The sequence below is a fragment of the Chiloscyllium plagiosum genome, unplaced genomic scaffold (genome assembly GCF_037043375.1).
Source record: "Chiloscyllium plagiosum isolate Xiang-an unplaced genomic scaffold, Cpla_swu_hap1 HiC_scaffold_32, whole genome shotgun sequence".
Taxonomy (NCBI): domain Eukaryota; kingdom Metazoa; phylum Chordata; class Chondrichthyes; order Orectolobiformes; family Hemiscylliidae; genus Chiloscyllium; species Chiloscyllium plagiosum.
The window spans coordinates 17,994,942-18,016,932 of NW_028270170.1; the positions used below are offsets into that span (position 1 = coordinate 17,994,942).

Consider the following 21,991-nt stretch of genomic DNA (forward strand, 5'->3'; position numbering starts at 1 on the left):
TCTCAGCGGTGATGGCGGTTACTTACATATAGTTGGGCATGTGGCAGCAACCCTTCAATAACTCACCATTCTGTGTGTGAGCATTTATACAGGGCAAGCTAGCCCTCTGAGGTGGTATTACAAATGTAGTTTCCAAACAATGCCAAGACAGCCCAGTTTCATATATTGAAACAATTAATAACAGCTTGGAATTGAAAAGAAGAATTATAGAATCACTTCAGTATGGAAGCAGGCCATTTGCAATGTGTCCACCCCTCCAAAGAGCGACCCAGTGTCCTACCCTTTTCCTGTAACCCTATATTTCCCATGGCTAATCTTTCCAGTCTGCACATCCCTGCACACTATGGGCAATTTAGCATGACTAATCCACCTAACCTGCACATCTTTGGACTGTGGGAGGAAACCCACACAGACACGGAGAATGTGTAAACTCCACAAGGACAGTCGCCTGAGCTTGGAATGGAACCCAGGTCGCTGGCGCTGAGAGGCAGCAGTGCTAACCACTGAGCCACCATGCCAAAGTTATATTATCCGATAGTTTTTAAAAGAAAATCCTGATTGCCAATACCACAATAATAAATCATTAACACACTAGTGATGTTTCAAAAAATGGTATCGTTTCCAAGAACAATAAACAGACAGATATTTTAACCTTTTAAAGGTGTGTGTGTTTGAGCTTCCCCTCATTGAAAGTTATCTTTGGCATCAAGACAGGAATGTTAGTTTCAGACCAAGTTTTAATGTTAGGTACTTCTAAATTATGCAGGTTCTTTGGGCAAAATCTTGCCATGTTTATATGATTGTGTGTTGTTTGTTTTTTGTAAGGAAAATTGCTTTATAACTCCAATGTCTGAACAAAGCCTTTTGTATAATGGGGCTCTGAGCTGCTGAAGCTTGTTGTCTGAAGCTTACCCCAGTCATTTTACCATAAAAACATCACGCTGTCTGCATTAACCCTTCTGTACAACTTGTCTGGTTTACTTACTTTGTGTTTGAGTGATACTAATATTTCCTTCAGACACCAGAGGATGAGTTGCTGACCAGACTTAGTGGGATGCGGTTTCAAATCAAATAATGCTATTAAATTGAAGAATTACTTCTGAATAAATAGCTGTCAATTTCAAAGTTAAGTTGAGCAATTGTGCTGATAAAATGAGGCCAAGTGCAGGCAGCTGAGACTGGTTTCGTTTGGAATTATAGTCAGTGTGGACTGGTTGGACCGAAGGGTCTGTTTCCATGTTGTGACACTCTATGGCAGCTGCAGAAACCTAATGGCAAGGTTTAAAGCTTGAAGTTACAGGTTTAGAGAGCAAAAACTTGGATTTAATTTTGATTGAAGAAGCAAAGAGCAGGTTAGGGTCATGCATCACATTGAATATATCTTGGATTTTTAAAATGGTTGCACATGTGGCCAATGCCACCACTAGATGGAGCAATATGTGTGCATGCATAAAATAGGAATGCAGCTTTTAAATTTAGAGCTGTGTATTATAACTAAGTGTGAATAAGGCCCAAAGAAGTGAAAGCACTTTGGTGTGGAGGCATTGAGAATAACCTTCAAAGTGTTGACTGCATTTGTATTTTTATATTGATTTGTCTTTCTGATATTTGAAAAGACCCATTGTATTCTACTGTCATTTTCACAGCTGTGATCTCCCTTAAGGGACATGTAACCAATCTTAGCACTTTCTCTTTGAATAGCCTTCAGCCAGGAAATTAGCTTTTCAGGAATAATGGCTTTAAGAAACAGCAAAACACCTTGTGGTTTGCAGCTGTTTAATAGGGCACTGAGAGCAATGCAGAGTTTGTATTACAAATTGCATTTCATTTATGGTGTCATTGTGCAGATGCATCACACCAGGCTTTTTTAATAGCAGCGTCGCAACTCTTGTATGGAGAACAGAAACTCTATTTCAAAATATCTTCAATAAGATGCTGCATATCAGAACAAGTAGTAGAATAGATTCAAGCTGAACAGAAAACCTAACTTAGTCCCAGCAAGGGTTTGGCACTAGAGGTGCTGAATGATTTCAAAATAAAATTGGGTGGGCACTTGAGGAAGATAACTTGAAAAGCTTCAGGGGTAGAATGATGATTTAGATTACTGTGCAGAATCAACATAGAACCAGTGGCCTCCTGTGCTGTTATATCACTATAAATGCAAAATGAATCCGATAATACTTGTGAATAGGGAAAAGCATTGACTTTTCAAGTTGAATGAATTTTTGTTGTCCATTTATGAGGAGGAGTGAGCACAACCTCTTATTGAAGAGGTTGGGCTTTGGGCCAAGGAAATTGAGCTTTATGGGTCAGTTACCTGGGAGGTGATTTGTGACTTTATTTTCTTGTTAGTGTTCTTGTGTTAGGAGTGGAAAATCTATTAGAGATTTAATCAGCATTGCGTATATGGAGCATTTTTCCTGATCTGTAACCAATCCTGAATGACAACCAGTTGCCTCCAGTTCCTAGTGAGTCCCAGCGTGTACAATGGAAAGATCCTTCATTTCCTAAAGATTCATGATCTCCTTCACAAGAGAATTGAGATAGAAGATTCTCTGATGTTGTAGATAGTATTGCTGTTAACATACGACATTTGGACAGACTTGAGGAAACTTTACTTTGGGTTTAATGTTTAGTGTATCACATGAGTATTTTCTGCTGAAAGACAGGAAAATATTAAATTTAACATTACTTGGAAGAGTTATAAACAACAATAAAAAACAAACTTTTAAAAATAGCTAATGAACATTAGACTAGTGGGAAAAACTGAGAAATGTCATTAGATAATATGGGATGTTTCACTGAAAGTTCATTTACTTTATAGTTCTTATCAAATCTAGCAAGCAGGTCATCATGAAACCAGTTTTTTGCATACCACATGGCAATTTGATGCCTTTACGTGACCATTTAGTGGCCATGTAGGGACTTTAATTGATGGTGAAGATTGCCATAAACCTTCTCACCCAGAATTTAAATAGTAAGTTGGTGAGAAGGTGTTCACCTTCTTGCCATGGCCAACTCTTCACTGTTATTTCCCTTTCTTACCACCTCCAGGGAGGGGAATATGCCACCTTTTTCATTGAGCAGTCTTAATTAATTCCCTGCTAGTAAGCCTTAGCAGTAAATTCAACAAAGATTGTTCACACTTGGCGTTCAGTCATTCAAACGTTGAGATTCAGGCAGTGTAACTACAGCTAAAATTTGCAAATTGTTGAAAATGTTCAGCTGTTGGGCTGTTAATACTTTTGACATCAGTACATCTGGTAAAGATCAAATGGCTTGTCTTGTTCTGAAATTCTGATGGATGTTGCTGTGGTTCTGTTCGCCAAGCTGGAAGTTTTTGTTGCAAACGTTTCGTCCCCTGTCTAGGTGACATCCACAGGCTCCAAGGTTGTCCGGAAGCGGCAGGGACAGGCCACTATAAATGCCGGAGGAAACACCATAGAAGCGCTTCACAGGAGGCTCCCAAGCACTGAGGATGTCACCTAGACAGGGGACGAAACGTTTGCAACAAAAACTTCCAGCTCGGCGAACAGAACCACAGCAATGAGCACCCGAGCTACAAATCTTCTCACAAATTCTGATGGATGTGCTGTGTATTTTCAGCCTCTGTTTTTATTATTGGGAATGAATAACTTTTTTTTAAATGTGACAACGTTGTATCGAACAAAATATTTTTTAAAGTTTGCAATGCACCTTGATTTTCCAATTACAGGTACAAAGGTGTTTGTAATTCCAAATGGGATGCTGAAGAGTAACCAGCAGCTGGTTGAGATGATTGAGAAAATTAAACCAGAAATCAGGACACTCATGGAGAAGTGCAATACAGTAAGTGACATCTTTTGGAACTTGTCATTCTGGTGCAGCTTGGGCATCATGCAAAAATTTGATTAAGGCTACATTTCTGCATTTACGTACAGATGAGTATAAGTATGGCCCTACAAGGACCAACTTTTCCATGCTATTGAAATTCCACCCATAATTCACATCCTGCCCTGTGGAGAAAACTCATGTTAGAAATGTTGAGTGGAAAAGTCATCCCTCCCATTTCCTTGGTGGCAGTTTTAAGAACTTCGTAGAACTGATTAAAAAGTTGAAGCTTGGATGAAGTATGCTTTGCCAAATTTTTCATTTTTTTTTTGTTTAATGTCTTGTATCTTCAAGACTGCTGTTTACAAATGAGGCTGTAACATGAAAGATATTTTCATTCCAGTTGCAGCTCCCAGCATGAATCTGGAATCTGATCTCTCATACTAACACAAAGCAGATACAGACACAGTGTATACTGTAATAGGATAAAATTTCTGATACCGCCCTGCTAATTGGAAGTGAACATTTGTCACTCTTTCACCAATAGCTTCTTGCTCTTCATATGGAATATCTTGACCCTATTCAGCCTTGTGTACCTAAAATATTGTTCACTTAGACAAGATGCATGCGGGGTGAAGGAATAAGGGGCCAACATTCCAGGAGCAAAGAGGTGACGAGTAGAAATGGGAAACCAATAAATAGGCTCCAAGGTAAATAAAACTATTGAAAATGTCTTCTCAAAATCATCGGATTGTAAGGATACAGATGAAAATTATAGGATTCAAATGGAAAGCAGGGAGGAGAGGCCAATTCTGATTTGGATTGAAATTGAGTACTCTGAGATTAAAATAGGTAGCTCTCTACCCCGACTCTACCTCAGGACATTGGGATGCATTGTGGGATATGATGCAGGTATTCCACAGAAACAGGGATAGACCAGCCTGTTTCACCATTCAGTTTAGTCAGAGCTAGTCATCTGCTTCAATGCCACTTTCCCACATTACCTCCATACCGTTTAATGCCATAGTCTCAAAATATGTTGATTTCTATCTTGTATGTGTTCAGTGACTGACCTTTCACACCTCTCTGTGGTAGACAATTATATTCACCATAATCTGAGTGAAGAAATTGACTTCATAATTGTGATGTTCTATGATGTTCAGGAACAATTTTGACTTGAGGAGAATGTGCATCTTGAGATCCACGCTACTGGGGGTTACAGCCATGTCTAGTGTTCTATGTTTTTATCAACTATCTGAAGAATTGGAACCATCGTACAGTTTCCCTGTCAGAGTCCTGTCATACAGCTTTAAACAAAAGTTGCGTTTCATTTACAGAAAATGACTGATTGTTAACTATCTGACTCAGTTGCTAAATAATTTTTAATTCATATGTCTGACCTTCAATGTATAGTTAAGATTAGACTACTTACAGTGTGGCAACAGGCCCTTCGGCCCAACAAGTCCACACCGACCGGCCGAAGCACAACCCACCCATACCCCTACAATTACCCCTTTAACCTAACACTACGGGCAATTTAGCATGGCCAATTCACCTGACCAAACATTAAATACTAAGTCACATGAATATGAATCCTGCAGAAATAACCTGAAATGTGTTTTATAAGTAGCTGAAGATGTTTTCAATGAAAGCAGCATGCAGAAATTGCTTTAATATTTTAATATACTGAAAGGAAGCAAACTTCATTAATTTGGCTGCAGAAGAATGTATGTGCTCCAGACTTTTCCAAGCTTCAACATCTAGAAACTTACAAACAGATTTTGGCAAATATTCAGTAGACAAAGCCAAGAGAACATTTTATTCTTTTCTCACTCCCATATGGGATTACTCTGTACAAGAGAGAATAAAAATAATGACTCCAGATGCAAAAGCTGTATTTGTAGTGTTGTCATGTAGCACTATCTGAATTTCCTGTTCATGTGGGTTGTACAACTTTCATTCTCAATTCTTTTGAACATGCTCTAGGTTAAAATGTGGGTTCAGCTACTGATACCAAGGATAGAAGATGGCAATAACTTTGGTGTTTCTATTCAGGTACAATCATTGCATACTTTTTTTTTAAACATTTCCTCACATTTATTTCCAGTACCCTAGATTTGCTATTTGTTTTGAATTTAGGGATTTTTCCCTCCCCCCTGTTGATCAAGCTGAGAGTTGTTACCTAGAATTGGAGGGTCTTGCTGTTATATCTGCATGTCAGCATCAAGCACTGTCAAATTGTGCAACGTGACCTGTTGTGTTGCAAATTTCACTGTGTTCTGCATAGTTTCAACTATGCAAGAGTGCAATGTGTTGTAATCTGATTACCATTCTGATTGTTGAACTGCGGGTAGCTTTGTTCTGTAGAAATGCATGAAAGCATCTCCTCAGAGTATCCAGGCTTATTTCACACAAGAAATTTGCTGCTCATTAGGACATGGCTGCCTTCACCTCAGCCTGAGCTGCTTTTAAACCCAAGTGCCGAATGTGCCTAGGTTCAAGTCCCACCTTTGCTAATTATGTGACATAACATCTCCAAATAGGTTGATTAACATATCTATAATGAACTTTGATCAAGTGTCTGTGTCACTAGGCACAGTTCAGTGTGTATTGTCATTTTCTCGGGTTTGCCTGTTCTGCTAAGAAGGCAAATGAGATAGCACATCATATCAAGAAAGGCACATTTTGAAACAGACGCCTTTATCTACGTGTGTGCATTCTGTGAGAATGCATTAATTAACTAACAAAACCAGAAATTGCTGGAAAAGCTCCAGCATCTCTGAAGAGAAATCAAAGTTAATGTTTCAGGTCCGGTGGCCCTTCCTCAGAACACAATTCTAAGGAAGGGTCACCGGACCCAGCGCTAACTTTGATTTCTCTTCACAGATGCTGCCAGACCTGATGAGCTTTTCCAGCAACTTCTGTTTTTGTTCCTGATTTACAGCATCCACAGTTCTTTCGGTTTTTATTTAATTGATTAATATGTGCCTGTGTGTTATATTTCAGTGTAGCAGGTTTAGGTCAGCTCTTCATCATTTGGTTATGCCTCCTTGGTTTATTATGATTTTGTTTGATTAGGAATAGTCAACATGGCTTTGTGCGTTGAAAATCATGTCTCACCAAACTTGATTGAATTTTTTGAGGAAGTAACAAAGAGGATTGATTAGGGCAGAGCGGTAGATGTGATGTATATGGACTTCAGTAAGGCATTTGACGAAGTTCCCCATGGGAGAATAGTTAGCAAGGTTAGATCTCATGGAATACAGGGAGAACTAGCCATTTGGATACAGAACTGGCTCAAAGGTAGAAGACAGAGGGTGGTGGTGGAGGGTTGTTTTTCAGACGGGAGGCCTGTGACCAGTGAAGTGCCACAAGGATCAGTGCTGGGTCCTCTACTTTTTGTCATTTACATAAATGATTTGGATGTGAGCATAAGAGGTACAGTTAGTAAGTTTGCAGATGACACCAAAATTGGAGGTGTAGTGAACAGCGAAGATGGTTACCTCAGATTACAACAGGATCTGGACCAGATGGGCCAGTGGGCTGAGAAGTGGCAGATGGAGTTTAATTCAGATACATGTGAGGTTCTGCATTTTGGGAAAGCAAATCTTAGCAGGACTTCTACACTTAATGGTAAGGTCCTAGGGAGTATTGCTGAACAAAGAGACCTTGGAGTGCAGGTTCATAGCTCCTTGAAAGTGGAGTCGCAGGTAGATAGGATAGTAAAGAAGGTGTTTGGTATGCTTTCCTTTATTGGTCAGAGTATTGAGTACAGGAGTTGGGAGGTCATGATGCGGTTGTACAGGACATTGATTAGGCCACTGTTGGAATATTGCGTGCAATTCTGTCTCCTTCCTATCGGAAGGATCTTGTGAAACTTGAAAGGGTTCAAAAAAGATTTACAAGGATGTTGCTAGGATTGGAGGATTTGAGCTATAGGGAGAGGCTGAACATGATGGGGCTATTTTCCCTGGAGCGTCACAGGCTGAGGGGTGACATTATAGAGGTTTACAAAATTATGAGGGGCATGGGTAGGATAAATAGACAAAGTCTTTTCCCTGGGGTGGGGGAATCCAGAACTAGAGGGCATAGGTTTAGGGTGAGAGGGGAAAGATATAAAAGAGACCTACGGGGCAACATTTTCACACACAGGGTGGTACGTGTATGGAATGAGCTGCCAGGGGAAGTGGTGCAGGCTGGTACAATTGCAACATTTAAGAGGCACTTATATGGGTATATGAATAGGAAGGGTTTGGAGGGATATGGGCTGGGTGCTGGCAGGTGGGACTAAATTGGGTTGGGATATCTGGTCGGCATGGGCGGGTTGGACCAAAGGGTCTATTTCCATGTTGTACATCTCTATGACTCTATTAGAGTCATTTCTCTAATGATCAAGAATTGTCAAGAATCCAGTATGGAAGTACTCTTGGTGAAACACTGAAACTGTAAAACGTTAAAAACAAAAATTCTCAGCTGTTTAAATGTGCAAATGAACGCAATTCACCATCTGACAAGCCGACCTGAACAGCTATATTGGGTGATGTATCTGGATCTGTTTCTGTCAGACTCCTAGTCGTTTTGTGAACGGCCAATATTTCTTGCAACGTTGCCAGTCTTGTCACTGAAAGTAAAAGTTTAATTATGGCAAAAGCTGAAGTCCTATATGGCAAATCTCACTAAAGCTGCTACAAACTTAGGAATGTCACTCTGTCTCTTCTGGAGTGTCTTCTAAGCATATCTTTTCAGGTGTGTTTTTTTTATTATGACTAGCTTTTCAACATGTGACACTTGATCAGAGTTCATTACAGATCTTTTAATCAACCTATTCAGAGATATTATGTCACATGAATGGGGAGGGTGGGACTTGAACCCAGACCTTCTGGCTCAGAGGTAGGGGCATTACCACTGTACCATAAACACCCTACTTTATCAAGATATTGCTTGGGATTGAAAGAGCGTTGCTGTTTCACCAACATCACCCAGTGTTAACCATCACTTGCATGCCCATATTGTGTTGGAACTTAAGGGAACGTTTGATAGAATAAATAACTGAGTCCAGTTTAAAATTGAGATTTTCTCAATCGATTGTGACCAGTCCATTAATACAATTTTAAATAATTTGTACGATAATTCAGTATTAGCAACTCAAGATAAATACTTTGCACAAAGGTTACAGCCATATTGCAGTAGCATTTACTCAATCCTTTTGCTTCTCTTCCCACATTCAATTAAAGGAAGAGACTGTTGCAGAACTCCGAACAGTTGAAAGTGAAGCTGCTTCATACTTGGATCAGATCTCTCGGTAAGTATAGACCTTAATGTATAATTCATTATCTGAACTTATCCATTAATAGATATTAGCAGAATCTTTCAGTAAAATGCGTTCTGTTTAACATTTTCAGCTTGCTTTTATGAAATCGCACGTTGATGGTTTAGTATGTTAATTGATGGGCAATATAACTTTGAGTGTTAAATATATAAATAATGTCCAGCCTCCTGGCTCTACAAGCCAACAAAATCCAAATTAAAACACATTCATGTCTTTGTGGTTTTCCAGATACTACATTACAAGAGCAAAATTGGTGTCCAAAGTAGCTAAATATCCCCATGTGGTAAGTGGCAGTGCAACTGTGATGTGAGAGCATATTTGTCACTAAAACTTGCAGTGTTACATCTGGAGTGAAATACATGCATAACCGGTCAGCTGCTTCCTCTTATCAAGCCCTATAAACTGCAAATAGTTAATCACACTATTTTCTATGCTTCTACAAAAATTTTTGATCACGTATGCAATAGTTAATAAGACATATGGGTGCATTTTATCTTAACATTGTGACTGAAGTTAATGACATACTTTTGTGCACTAACTACGACAAACTTTACATCCTTTTCTTCTTTCTTGATCCCTCTGTTCCTAAGTTGTTGGACTGCTTCTGTAATATCTAGTACTAGATATGGGGAAGTTTCCTCTGATTAAATATTGGAAAAAACTGGGGTCTTTAGTCCTGTCACAAACTCCACTCCCTCACCACCAATTCTGCTCCTTCTTTGATAACCGACTGAGATCTAACTAAAGGTCACAAACTATGACATTGACCCCCCAGGTGACCTTCAACCTGATGTTTGTGGTGTCTCTGAAACCACCTATTTCCAATTCATTAACATCGCCTATCTTTGTCCCAACTGTAAATTGGTCAACCATTGGCTGTGCCTTCGGCTCCCTCTGCTCTAAACTTTGAGATTTTTTTTTCTTACTAGGTATGTGGGTGTCACCAACAAGACCAGCATATGTTAACCATCTCTCATTGCCTATGACTTGCTTGGTCATTTCAGAGGGCAGGTAAAAATCATCTACATTGCAGTAGGTCTGGAATCACATGTAGACCAGACTGGGTGAAGATGGCAGACTTTCCTTCCCAAAAGAACAGTAATGATCTAGATGGGATTTTATAACAATTGACGTGGTTACTATCAAGCTAACTGAATTGACTAATTGAATTCACATTTTGCCATCTGCTGTGGCGGGATTCTGGCCTGTGCCCCTAGGTCACTGGGTTAGATATTCAATACACAAATACAATGAGTCCATTGCATCTCTAATCCTCCCTGCCTTTTTTCCCTCCTTTAAATTACTCCTTAAATCTACGTTTGTCAAAGCCATGATTATCTGACTTAATATCGCCTTATATGACTTAAATGACATATTGTTTCATGTTTCCTCTGTGAAGTGCTTTGGGATGTTCGATTGTGTTAAAATTGATTTAAACAAAAGTGATTTGTTTTAAAAAATGGAGCGAGGTTTAATACCTGTTGTACAGATGTATTAAAAAAGCAGATTGTTTGTGGCAGTTTTAGTTACAATTCAATGCAACAAGATGCACTAGAGAGCAAAATGTGAAAGTTCACTTGTGTAATTTTTTTCTTAAGTTTTTGGCCTAAGTGTGTCAGTCTGGGATCTCACTAAATGCCACTTAACTTTCATTGCCAAATGGAGATCTGAGTACGCTGTACTGTATTCAGAGTCTAGTAGTAGGATGTATAACCTGAGAAGTAATTTTCAAAATAAATGGTATTAAGATTGCACTGAAATTTTAATTGCTTGTGGTCAAAGGAAACTGAATCATAATTTAAATAAAAGTATATAATTCTGTTAGCCACATAGTAAATACAGCTATGCACTGGGAAATGCATTTTGTAAGACAATGGAATTATTCACCACAGATACTTGCTTCATTATAAAATCCCAATTAGATTTTGTTTTTATCCATTTGTTTTTAAAATGTTGTTTTGTCTTCACAGCCAGCGTAAAAAATCTAGCTCATGTTAATTGAGAGGCGATACTAACAATTCCATGTTAAATGTAAAATGAGTTAGAACAATTTCCTTTTTGTTCCTACTGGTTCTGTGTTCAATTCGGCCTGAGTTTGGGCAGCCACAGTGCTGGGTTCAGAAGTTGAAAACTGAATCACGTTGAAACAGATTAAAATAAAATACAACAAATCAAATCCATGTACTATTTGCCATAAGTGCTAGAATCCGACGTTAAGTACAGAATGAAATTCTTTCAAAACTAAACATTAGTACTACAAAATTTGGCATCAATATTACCATGAAGTATTTTGTTATATTTATCCACCCCTATCCAGTTTGCCTCTGCCTGAACTATTACTGACCTGTGTGTATGACTTAATGTTATTATTTTTGTTGTGTTGAATGCTGGTACTTTTGTATTTCACTTCTGTATTGTTTGAGCAACACAGACTGGCACAATCATTTTGCCTTCGTGAAATTTTGGGGACCCACTCGTCCTCTCCTGCCGGCTCTAACATTTTTGCCAGACATCTTCAGAATCCCTAATCAAATCTTCATTCTGTTCAGGAGAATAAATAGGGAGTCTTTGAAGGAGGGAATGTGACTGAAGAGCAAAATTGTGCTTCAAATCCATGATGCAGACTGTGAGCAGGAGATTGTGGTTGCTTTCCCCCCTGACCTCTGAATGTCTAGATCTCTTGTAATGTCAGTGGTGCTATGCCTACGTAAATAGGCTAAATCAGGATATGAAGAATGGTCAGTATCTATTGCTGCAGGGTTACAGAGAAGAGATGAGTTAGCATCTTCTGAAGTAGAAATTGGAGCAATAATTTACTTGTTTTGTTGTTTAGGAAGATTACCGTCGCACCGTGTCTGAAATTGACGAAAAGGAATACATCAGCCTTCGGTTAATTGTTTCTGAACTGAGAAACCAATATGTAAGTACAAATTCAGCCCACATGTATAGTGATCAAATTTTAAAAAGTTAGTTTTTGATGTTGCAAGCTGTGTTTTGAAAATTGCTACAGCTTTTTCATGTCAGTAATCTCTTATTTTTCATTTGCATACCCACTCTTTTAAGGAATGATGTTTCCCTAGCAAATGTAATGGTTGCCACTAAAAACTTCTCCTGAGCATCGTTTGGAGACATGTCCTGATGTGGGTTGGGTGCTCACCATTCATAATAGCGTGTGAAAATTTGCCTGGTGGATAATTGCAGGTGCAAATCTGTATTCCAGTCCTCCAAATGTGCAGTTTTACTGGGAAGAGTATGCCAATAATCATACCCCACTATTCCATAAGCTGCCACAGAAAGTATAAAGTCCCAGTGAGACCACTAAAATGACCAATTTATTTTACTGACTGCTATTCAAGACAAAAACAATTCAGACCAGATTTCATCAGTATCAGAAAAGCTAACTTTAACAGGAACATGGAATTGAAAGGATATCTAATTAAATATCTAACTTAAAATGTACTTCTTCAAGAACCCAAATTCACATGTCCATCTCGATTAATAATGTGGAGGTGGAGATGTTGGACTGGTGTGGACAAAGTCTGAAGTCACACGACATAAGGTTACAGTCCCAACAGGTTTATTTGAAATTACAACCTTTCAGAACAGTGCTCTTTCGTTCGGTGAAGTAATTTCATCTGATGACAATTGCTTAGAAAGCTTAGATTTCAAATAAACCTGTTGGACTACAACCTGGTGTCTTGTAACTTCTGACTTCATCTCAATTAACGCAGACAACAGGCAAGTATACTGTGGAGGGAAAATAATATATAGAGAGTAAGCAAAGATCTGAAAATCAACAGGGCAGACCACAAAACAGAAGGCTGATTTAACTTGGTCCTTCTGAATTTTGCAGTGATGATACACTATTGTCTGTAGTAATAGTTGTTCTTCTGTTTGATGGTTTGTAACATGGAAATAGGTCTAGTTGCTTTCTTGGTTTTCTGTCTTTCCCCACATGGAGAGGGAAAGAGGTGGTTGCTCTATGCCTGCAGAATCTGAATGCTTCTCTGCTACTCTTGGCACTTATTGATTGAGTGTTAGACCATCAGAGGGCTGTTGTCAGGCAACAGTTCCTTAACTTCAATTCCCATGTGCTGTTCAGTCTTGAATTCACACCCATACAGTTTCAAAGCAATATGGTATTAAACCTCTCAATAATACGCAGTATTTGGTTTCAAATGTAGTACTCCTGATTTCTGCTACAGCAGGCCAACTTCCAACTCCGGTTATGGTTCCAAAAAACTGGTCTCTTAGAGTATGTTGAGTTTAGTCATAACATTGGTTGAGGAACATTGCCTATCTTAGCAATTTGACTTTATGGATATCTCAAACACATTGTTAACACTATTATTCTTCCTCTCATTCAGCTTATAAAACAGTATAGATATCAATGGTGCAATACCAGAGCTGTACTTTTGATTTACAACATGAAATTAAAGTTAATCTCCATTTACTGAGTGACTAAATATTCCATTTCTCCTAGTTAAATACATGGGTGAAATGGAAAGTTTCAGTTCAATTCTAACCATGATTAATCCACTTCTACCTTAGCAAGTTGGAAGGGAAAAGATTGAGATTCTGAAGGGAGATTACAGAGGGTTAGGCAGACATTTAAAAAGGAGGTCCTCAAGGGTAGTAATATCTGGATTACTCCCAGTGATACGAGGTGGTGAGGGCAGGGATAGGAGGATAGAGCAGATGAATGCATGGCTGAGAAGCTGGTGTATGGGAGAAGGATTCACATTTGTGGACCATTGGAATCTCTTTTGGGGTAGAAGTGACCTGTACAAGAAGGACAGATTGCACCTAAACTGGAAGGGGACTAATATACTGGCAGGGAAATTTGCTAGAACTGCTTGGGAGGATTTAAAGTAGTAAGGTTTGGGGGGGGACCCAGGGACATAGTGAGGAAAGAGATCGATCTGAGACGGGAACAGCTAAGAACAGAAGTGAGTCAAACAGTCAGGGAACTATAGACCAGTGAGCCTGACCTCGGTGGTGGGCAGGTTGTTGGAGGGAATCCTGAGGGACAGGATGTACATGAATTTGGAAAGGCAAGGACTGATTCGGGATAGTCAACATGGCTTTGTGCATGGGAAATCATGTCTCTCAAACTTGATTGAGTTTTTTGAAGAAGTAACAAAGAAGATTGATGAGGGCAGAGCAGTAGATGTGATCTATATGGACTTCAGTAAGGCATTCGGCAAGGTTCCCCATGGGAGACTGATTAGCAAGGTTAGATCTCATGGAATACAGAGAGAACTAGCCATTTGGATACAGAACTGGCTCAAAGTTAGAAGACAGAGGGTGATGGTGGAGGGTTGTTTTTCAGACTGGAGGCCTGTGACCAGTGGAGTCCCACAAGGATCGGTGCTGGGCCCTCTACTTTTTGTAATTTACATAAATGATTTGGATGTGAGCATAAGAGGTACAGTTAGTACGTTTGCAAATGACACCAAAATTGGAGGTGTAGTGGACAGCAAAGAGGGTTACCTCAGATTACAACAGGATCTGGACCAGATGGGCCAATGGGCTGAGAAGTGGCAGATGGAGTTTAATTCAGATAAATGTGAGGTTCTGCATTTTGGGAAAGCAAATCTTAGCAGGACTTCTACACTTTATGGTAAGGTCCTAGGGAGTATTGCTGAACAAAGGGACCTTGGAGTGCAGGTTCATAGCTCCTTGAAAGTGGAGTCGCAGGTAGATAGGATAGTGAAGAAGGTGTGTGGTATGCTTTCCTTTTTTGGTCAGAGTATTGAGTACAGGAGTTGGGAGGTCATGTTGCGGCTGTACAGGACATTGGTTAGGCCACTGTTGGAAATTGCGTGCAATTCTGGTCTCCTTCCTATCGGAAAGATGTTGTGAAACTTGAAAGGGTTCAGAAAAGATTTACAAGAATGTTGCCAGGGTTGGAGGATCTGAGCTACAGGGAGAGGCTAAACAGGCTGGGGCTGTTTTCCCTGGAGCGTTTGAGGCTGAGGGGAGACCTTATAGAGGTTTACAAAATTATGAGGGGCATGGATAGAATAAATAGACAAAGTCTCTTCCCTGGGGTGAGGGAGTCCAGAACTAGAGGGCATAGGTTTAGGGTGAGAGGGGAAAGATATAAAAGAGACCTAAGGGGCAACTTTTTCACGCAGAGGGTGGTATGTGTATGGAATGAGCTGCCAGAGGATGTGGTGGAGGCTGGTACAATTGCAACATTTAAGAGGCATTTGGATGGGTATATGAATAGGAAGAGTATGAAGGGATATGGGCCGGGTGCTGGCAGGTGAGACTAGATTGGGTTGGGATATCTGGTTGGCATGGACGGGTTGGGCCGAAGGACCTGTTTCCATGCTGTACATTTCTATGACTCTATAAGTTCCCAGGGTGAGTGATATGGGAAATCTCTTAAGATGCAAAGTGGCATCCAAAATAATGTCAGAGGAGTAATTTTTTTAAGGAGACATTAAAATAAGAGTATAAGAACTTAGGGGTGGGCAATTCATCTGCTCAAACCTGTTTCATTATTCAATACAATCACAACTGATCTCATCTTGGCCTCAACTCCAATTTACTGCCCACTCCCCATAATCTGTCCAGCTATTACTAAGTAAAAATTTGTCTAACATCTCCTCAAATCTTTCTCAATGCCCTGGCAACCACCACTCTCTGGGATAGAGAATTCCATAAATTCATGACTTTTTGAAAGAAGTCATTTCTCCTCATCTCTGTTTTAAATCTGCTACCCTTTATCCTAAAATGACCTCTCGATCAAATAGGCGTGACCTTGCATGTCAGAAGTTGGTAACATCTAAGTACAAAGTGATTCACCATCTGAGAGTGAGTTTAACCGCTCTCTTTGAGATTAAGAAAAACAAAAATCACATGCCTCTAACATGTTCTGACCACAAACTTTGTTTACCCAGTTAAATTTCATAATGCTAACCCCAAAGACTGACCGGTTCCCTCATTATATCTCACTGGTTATGTCTTGTTTTAACAAGGTTTGAATTCTTCCTGAGTTTCACTTAATTAGATAAATTGTTGTCCAGGATTGTCATGATTGGGATGTTTCCAAGTTCTATGTTGACGTAAGGCATGTTACACTAGTTTATGCCTTAACTGCCTGAACTTGTAAGAATAGTATTCAAAGTACATTCTCCAAATAGGATTTCTTGGTTTGCAGGCTACTTGTTATATTTTAGATATCCAACTGATAGGTGGGATAGGAGTAAAATCTCTTCCTTTGCTGGTAAGTCCAATTTACAAAGTCTCAAGATTCAAAACTCATCTAGCGTAATGGTACAAAATAGTCGACCATCTGGATTGTGCCACCACTTAAGATTAATTTCGAATCTTTAGAATTTCTGTCCTGCTCTTTTAATTCCACCCTACCCCATGCTTCCCAACATGCTATTTCAAACTTAACTAAAAAGCAGAACATGTTGGAAATACTCAGCAAGTTAAACAGTAATGTTCAAGCTAAAGCACACAGGACTGGGGGATGTGTATTGAGATGGATCGAAAGCTGGTTGGCAGAGAAGAACCAAAGAATAAGAATTAATGAGTCCTTTTCAAAGTAGCAGGCAGTAACTAGCGGGGTGCCACAGTGATCGGTGTTTTTCCCCCAATATATATTAATAAGTTAGATTAGATTCCCTAGTTAGATGAAGCAACAAAATGTAACATCTCAAAGTTTGCAGATGATACCAGTGTGGGTGGGAGGGTGACCTGTGACGAAGCTGCAGAGTTGCTTCAGCATGATCTGGACAGATTGCATGAGTGGGCAAATCCGTGGCAGATGCTGTATAATTTGGGTAACTGTGAGGTTATTCACTTTGGAAGCAAAAACAAGATGGCAGATTACTACCTGAATGGCTGTTAATTGGGAGAGGGTTTTGTGCAGCAGGACCTGGGTGTCTTTGTGCACCAGTCGCTGAATGTATCCATGTGGGTGCAGCAACTGATAAAGAAGACAAATGGTACGCTGGCCTTCATTCTGAGAGGTTTCAAGTACAGGAGCAGGGATGTGGTGTTGCAATTATAGTTGCCCTTGGTGAGGGCATACCTAGAATATTGTGTGCAGTTTTGGTCTCCTTTTCTGAGGAAGAATGCTCTTGCTCTCGAGGGAGTGTAGTGAAGATTTCCCAGGCTAATTCCAGGGATGGCAGGACTGACGTATAAGGGAGAAGTTGACTAGGTCAGATTGTTTTCGCTGGAGTTCAGACAAATGAGGGGAGATCTCAGAGACTTATAAAATTCTAACAGGACTAAACAGGGTAGATGCAGGGAGGATGTTCCCAATAGTGTGTGTCCAGAACAAAGGGTCACAGTCTGAGCATTTGGGATAGACTGGGATAGACCATTTAGGATAGAGATGAAGAGACGTTTCTTCACCCAAAGTGTGGTGAGTCTGTGGAACTCATTACTTCAGGAAGTAATTGATATCAAAACATGGAATGTATTCAGGAGGCGGCTAGATGTACCACTTGGGACACAAAGGATCAAAGGTTATGGGGAGAAAGCAGGATTAGGATGTTGAGTTGGACGATCAGCCATGGTCATGATGAATGGCAGAGCAGACTTGATGGGCTGAATTGCTTCTGTGTTTCTATATAACTGAGGAGAGAGACAATATTAAATTCTCTGGACAATAGCCTTTAGCATTATATCATTCATGTTTCAACAATCCAAAATGTTACCTCTTTGTTGTCATTTGGTTTTGCTGCTGAGCTGTGCTCATGAAGTTCTCATACATCAAATTCTGTGAATGAGGCAGATTAGGCTTTAAAACAAATGCAGTCACATACGGTTCAGGGATTTTTTTTTCATAAAGTGCTAAGTGATTTAAAATTAAAAGATTAAAAGTGGTTTTGGCTGATTTATTCTCCAAAACAAGGTGATGTAAATCAACTTTCTGTGCTTAGTTCTGAAGAGGAAATGTAGCAAGAAGTACTTGTATCCAAAGTGTGAACTATTTGCGGCTGTGTTCGGTTCATTGAACAAAAGAGCATTCTAATGGTAGCTTACATTTTTGGGTTGTGCAGGTTTCTATGCTAGTTGCAGTATTTCTGAAGACTAAGAATCCCAGAATTGCTATACCATTCAATTGGTGGGAATGCATTTTTAATTGCTCCAAACGAGTAAATTCCTGATATACTATATACATAGGCCAGTGCTTCCCAAACCTTATCTCTTTGTGACCCAATTTTGAGCCTTGAAAATTGGTATGGCCCCTCCATGAGAACTAAGAGAAGATGATTGGAGGTCAGGGGGTTAAGACCTTTGAGATTTGAGGAAAGGAGAATTGGAGTTCTGCGCTGGACATTGCTGATCCCAGTATGTCAGTTTATGACACCACTTGGAGCCCAAGCCCTGCCATAAGTGAAAAGCAGCACAATCATTGGTTTGGGCTGTTGCTGTTCTTCTGAGACTTAAAACTGAAATGCTTTTAAAAAAGATGCATTTTGTAAAAGTTTTTCACTCATCAGGAGGTTTCACAAGAATAATAATTCAAGAAGAAACCGAACATTTATCGTCCATGATGGGAGGGTGCTGACCTGTGGACAGGTGCGCTCTCATTGGTAGATGTTGCCATGGCGGATGCGTCATAATGATTGACAGTTGTCAACCAGGCTTTGGTTCTGGTCAGGGCTTTTCCCTGAGAAATGAGTCAGTGGGTATGTGCCACCCATTTTGTTGAGTTAAAACAGGCATGGTGCATGTACATATTCCTGCGTATTAATGTACGTAGCTTCCAGTACATGCTGTGAGCCACCCTGACCACCCTAAATTGGTTTGTCAGTGTATTCTTTTGAAATTGTATGTTCTATACTACGCATGATGATTTAACAGTATACAGTAGGACACAAAATAAATTCTTAAAAGCATTCTGGTTTTTGTTTTTCATGAAAGTGAGCTACTTAATGGAGGTCAATTTTCCAGCAGCTAAATTCAGCAGTAAATTGGCATTGGTCAACTAGATTATAAGCTAATGTCTCGTTCTAATCTTCTACAAAATACAACTTACCCTAAAACTCAGATTCCCGCCACTTTGCTGTGAACGGTTCAGCTTCTGACATTGGCTGTCCTTTCAATATTAAGACTTAATCTGATCTTATGTTGGACAGATTTGCATTCCAACATCTAGATTAGATTAGATTAGATTAGATTACTTAGTGTGGAAACAGGCCCTTCGGCCCAACAAGTCCACACCGCCCCGCCGAAGCGCAACCCACCCATACCCCTACATTTACCCCTTACCTAACACTACGGGCTATTTAGCATGGCCAATTCACCTGACCTGCACATCTTTTGGATTGTGGGAGGAAACCGGAGCACCCGGGGGAAACCCACGCAGACACGGGGAGAACGTGCAAACTCCACACAGTCAGTCGCCTGAGGCGGGAATTGAACCCGGGTCTCTGGCGCTGTGAGGCAGCAGTGCTAACCACTGTGCCACCGTGCCGCCCTAGGTTTTTTTTACATCCAGCTTCTGTAGAAGCAAACATACTAATTTGCTATTCTTGCTGTTATCAATGCACTTACTTATGAATTTTATTTTTCTCCTCAACAGGTAACATTACATGATATGATCATCAAAAATATTGAAAAAATCAAACGACCCAGGAATAGCAACACAGATGCATTGTACTAATTGGTGTGCTTCATGAATTGGAACCCGACCTTTGTAACCCCAAATATAAGACCGTGATTGCCTTGGCTTTGTTACGTGAGATTGGTCTTGTTGAGATGGAAAGAATTGAAGTCAAAAGTGAAGCACAGCATTTGTTACATTTCAGTGGAATAGCTGAAAAGGGATTTTCATTCATCTCTTCTTTTTATGATGTACAGAGGTTTTTAACCCTCAGGAATTCTTTCCCATTTTGCTTGACAAATCTCTTTGTAATGTACAGTATTAGTGGTCTTAGCAAAGAATTCTGTTTAGTAACTTAGTTTTATTTTGAGATATGGTATTTTCCCATTTCTGTCATATCCTTTCCTCATTAAAAAAGATGAAAGATGATGTACAAATTATCCTGTAAATGCTGAATGCTAGTCATGTACAACTTTAACATACAGGCAAACACCCACAGAGCACCAGGCACAGGTCTGAAGGCTGCAAATTGTAGAAAGGAGCACCTATTGCACCGTATTATATGGGACGGTACACCCACTGACTGTTCTATTTCCCTTCCCTGATCATTTTTTTTAAAGAGAAGTATTTGAAGATGTTCTTTTAAAATAAAAAGTTGTGCTGTATGCGTAGTGTGAGCCTCCAAAGTGGGGATAAATGAAGTTATAAATTCTACGTAAATTACGTATTGCTATGATTTTTCTAATTGCCCTAAATTAGGATACTGAGCATTAGTTTCTCCAGTTTAACTTTTTCAGCTTCCTTTTCTTGTGAAGTTGCTTGCAATTTTTAAACCCCATCTCTGCACTTTGCTATGTATTTGTCCATTCACCCCTTTTTCGTTTCTTACAAAGGTTGAGAATGTTGAGCTCATTAGTCAAGAGCTTTTGGTGGGTGGACTGCACATTTACTGGTGAGCCCAACTTTCAGACCATGACGATACTATGAAATTATCTAAGACTTAATAAAACATTCCTCTGAGACGATGTGTTTTGGGATCTGTGTCTGATGTATGCAGTAGCTTTGCATATTGCAATCTGGTTATGTTGCACACAACACAGTTGACAGGAGCATTATGCTGAGAACAACAGAACAAAATGTAGTGTTTTCTTGCAAATTGAGGTAACCCCATTTTACAGACAAGTTTGATTAGAAGGGCTTACGTCGGAAACGTCAACTCTACTACTCCTCGGATGCTGCCTGACCTGTGCCACACTTTTTGATTCTGGTTTACACTGTCATTTTTAACTGATTTAAGAATACTGCCCTACTCATTAGATTTGACTTTCTAACTTTTCACTTCATTTGCTTTTATTGACTTGTCTCAACTTGCCTCACAAATTACCACTATCTTTGTACCATTGTTCTTCCTAACTGTATATTCTTCTGAAATCGTTAAGGTCACCAGCAAAGAGACGTGTTTTAAGTGGTGATGACATGACTGGCAGACGATTTATGGAACACATTTCCCCAGGGAACTTTGTAGACCGCTTGTTTCTCAAAAAAAGGAGCTTGAGTGGTATTTACCTCAGCAAAGACTGCACTAACTTTTAACATGTTGCATCGTTACAGGATGGTTGACTCCTTTAAATTTGAGAAATGGATTATTAGGAAGCTGTCTCCTGCAGCTGGTTTGGTTTCCAACAATGGGAACATTGTCCTCAATTGTCTTGAAATGATTTGAATAGTGAGGTCAAAGGAACCCTAAGGCTGTGTTTTTTCTGATGGCCTCCCTACAGACTTGAATAGATATTTACAGCTTTTTTTAAACAAATATTGTGACCTATTCTATTTTTGCCATGTGTGTGTTCTGCAGTTTCAACCATAACCTAATGTTCTGTAGTCCGACTGTGGGTGTGGAGTCTCTGCTGGTTTCTGTCTATTCTTTGAGTAACAGGAGCTGCTGATGTTTCACGTCACTGTTGCACTCTTGTATTCTCCAGCCTCACTTGACTAACGTACACAAGTTTCAAAACAAACTCTGCAAAATAAAAGATGTTTGGTTTAAAACAAACAAATAAAAGATAACTAACTTGAACTGTGAACGTTCAAATGAGTTAAAGAAAACATGTGCCTCTTGTACTAATGAGTATCTACATTTTTTCATTACTCATTCAATGACTGTAAAGCTACTTACAAGGTGTCTTATTTCAAGTTTAACTGAATTCTTGCATCTGAAATGGTCACAAAAAAAAAGCCTTGACTTTAGTTTGCTTTCTAGGTGTAGTAAT

General features: G+C 39.6%; 1 protein-coding gene across 2 annotated transcripts in view; it reads left to right on the forward strand.

Annotated features, from left to right (window-relative positions):
- The window catches only part of psme3 (proteasome activator subunit 3), a 40,825-nt gene extending 20,077 nt beyond the window's left edge, over nt 1–20,748 (forward strand). For both annotated transcript variants that reach the window (XM_043674999.2, XM_087977835.1), the window contains 6 exons: nt 3,716–3,828; nt 5,797–5,865; nt 9,045–9,112; nt 9,368–9,422; nt 11,973–12,059; nt 19,701–20,748. In XM_043674999.2, the coding sequence (XP_043530934.2) occupies nt 3,716–3,828; nt 5,797–5,865; nt 9,045–9,112; nt 9,368–9,422; nt 11,973–12,059; nt 19,701–19,781 (473 nt within the window). In that variant the 3' untranslated portion in view covers nt 19,782–20,748. The remainder of the gene's footprint in view (nt 1–3,715; nt 3,829–5,796; nt 5,866–9,044; nt 9,113–9,367; nt 9,423–11,972; nt 12,060–19,700) is intronic.
- Nucleotides 20,749–21,991: the final 1,243 nt, after the last annotated feature.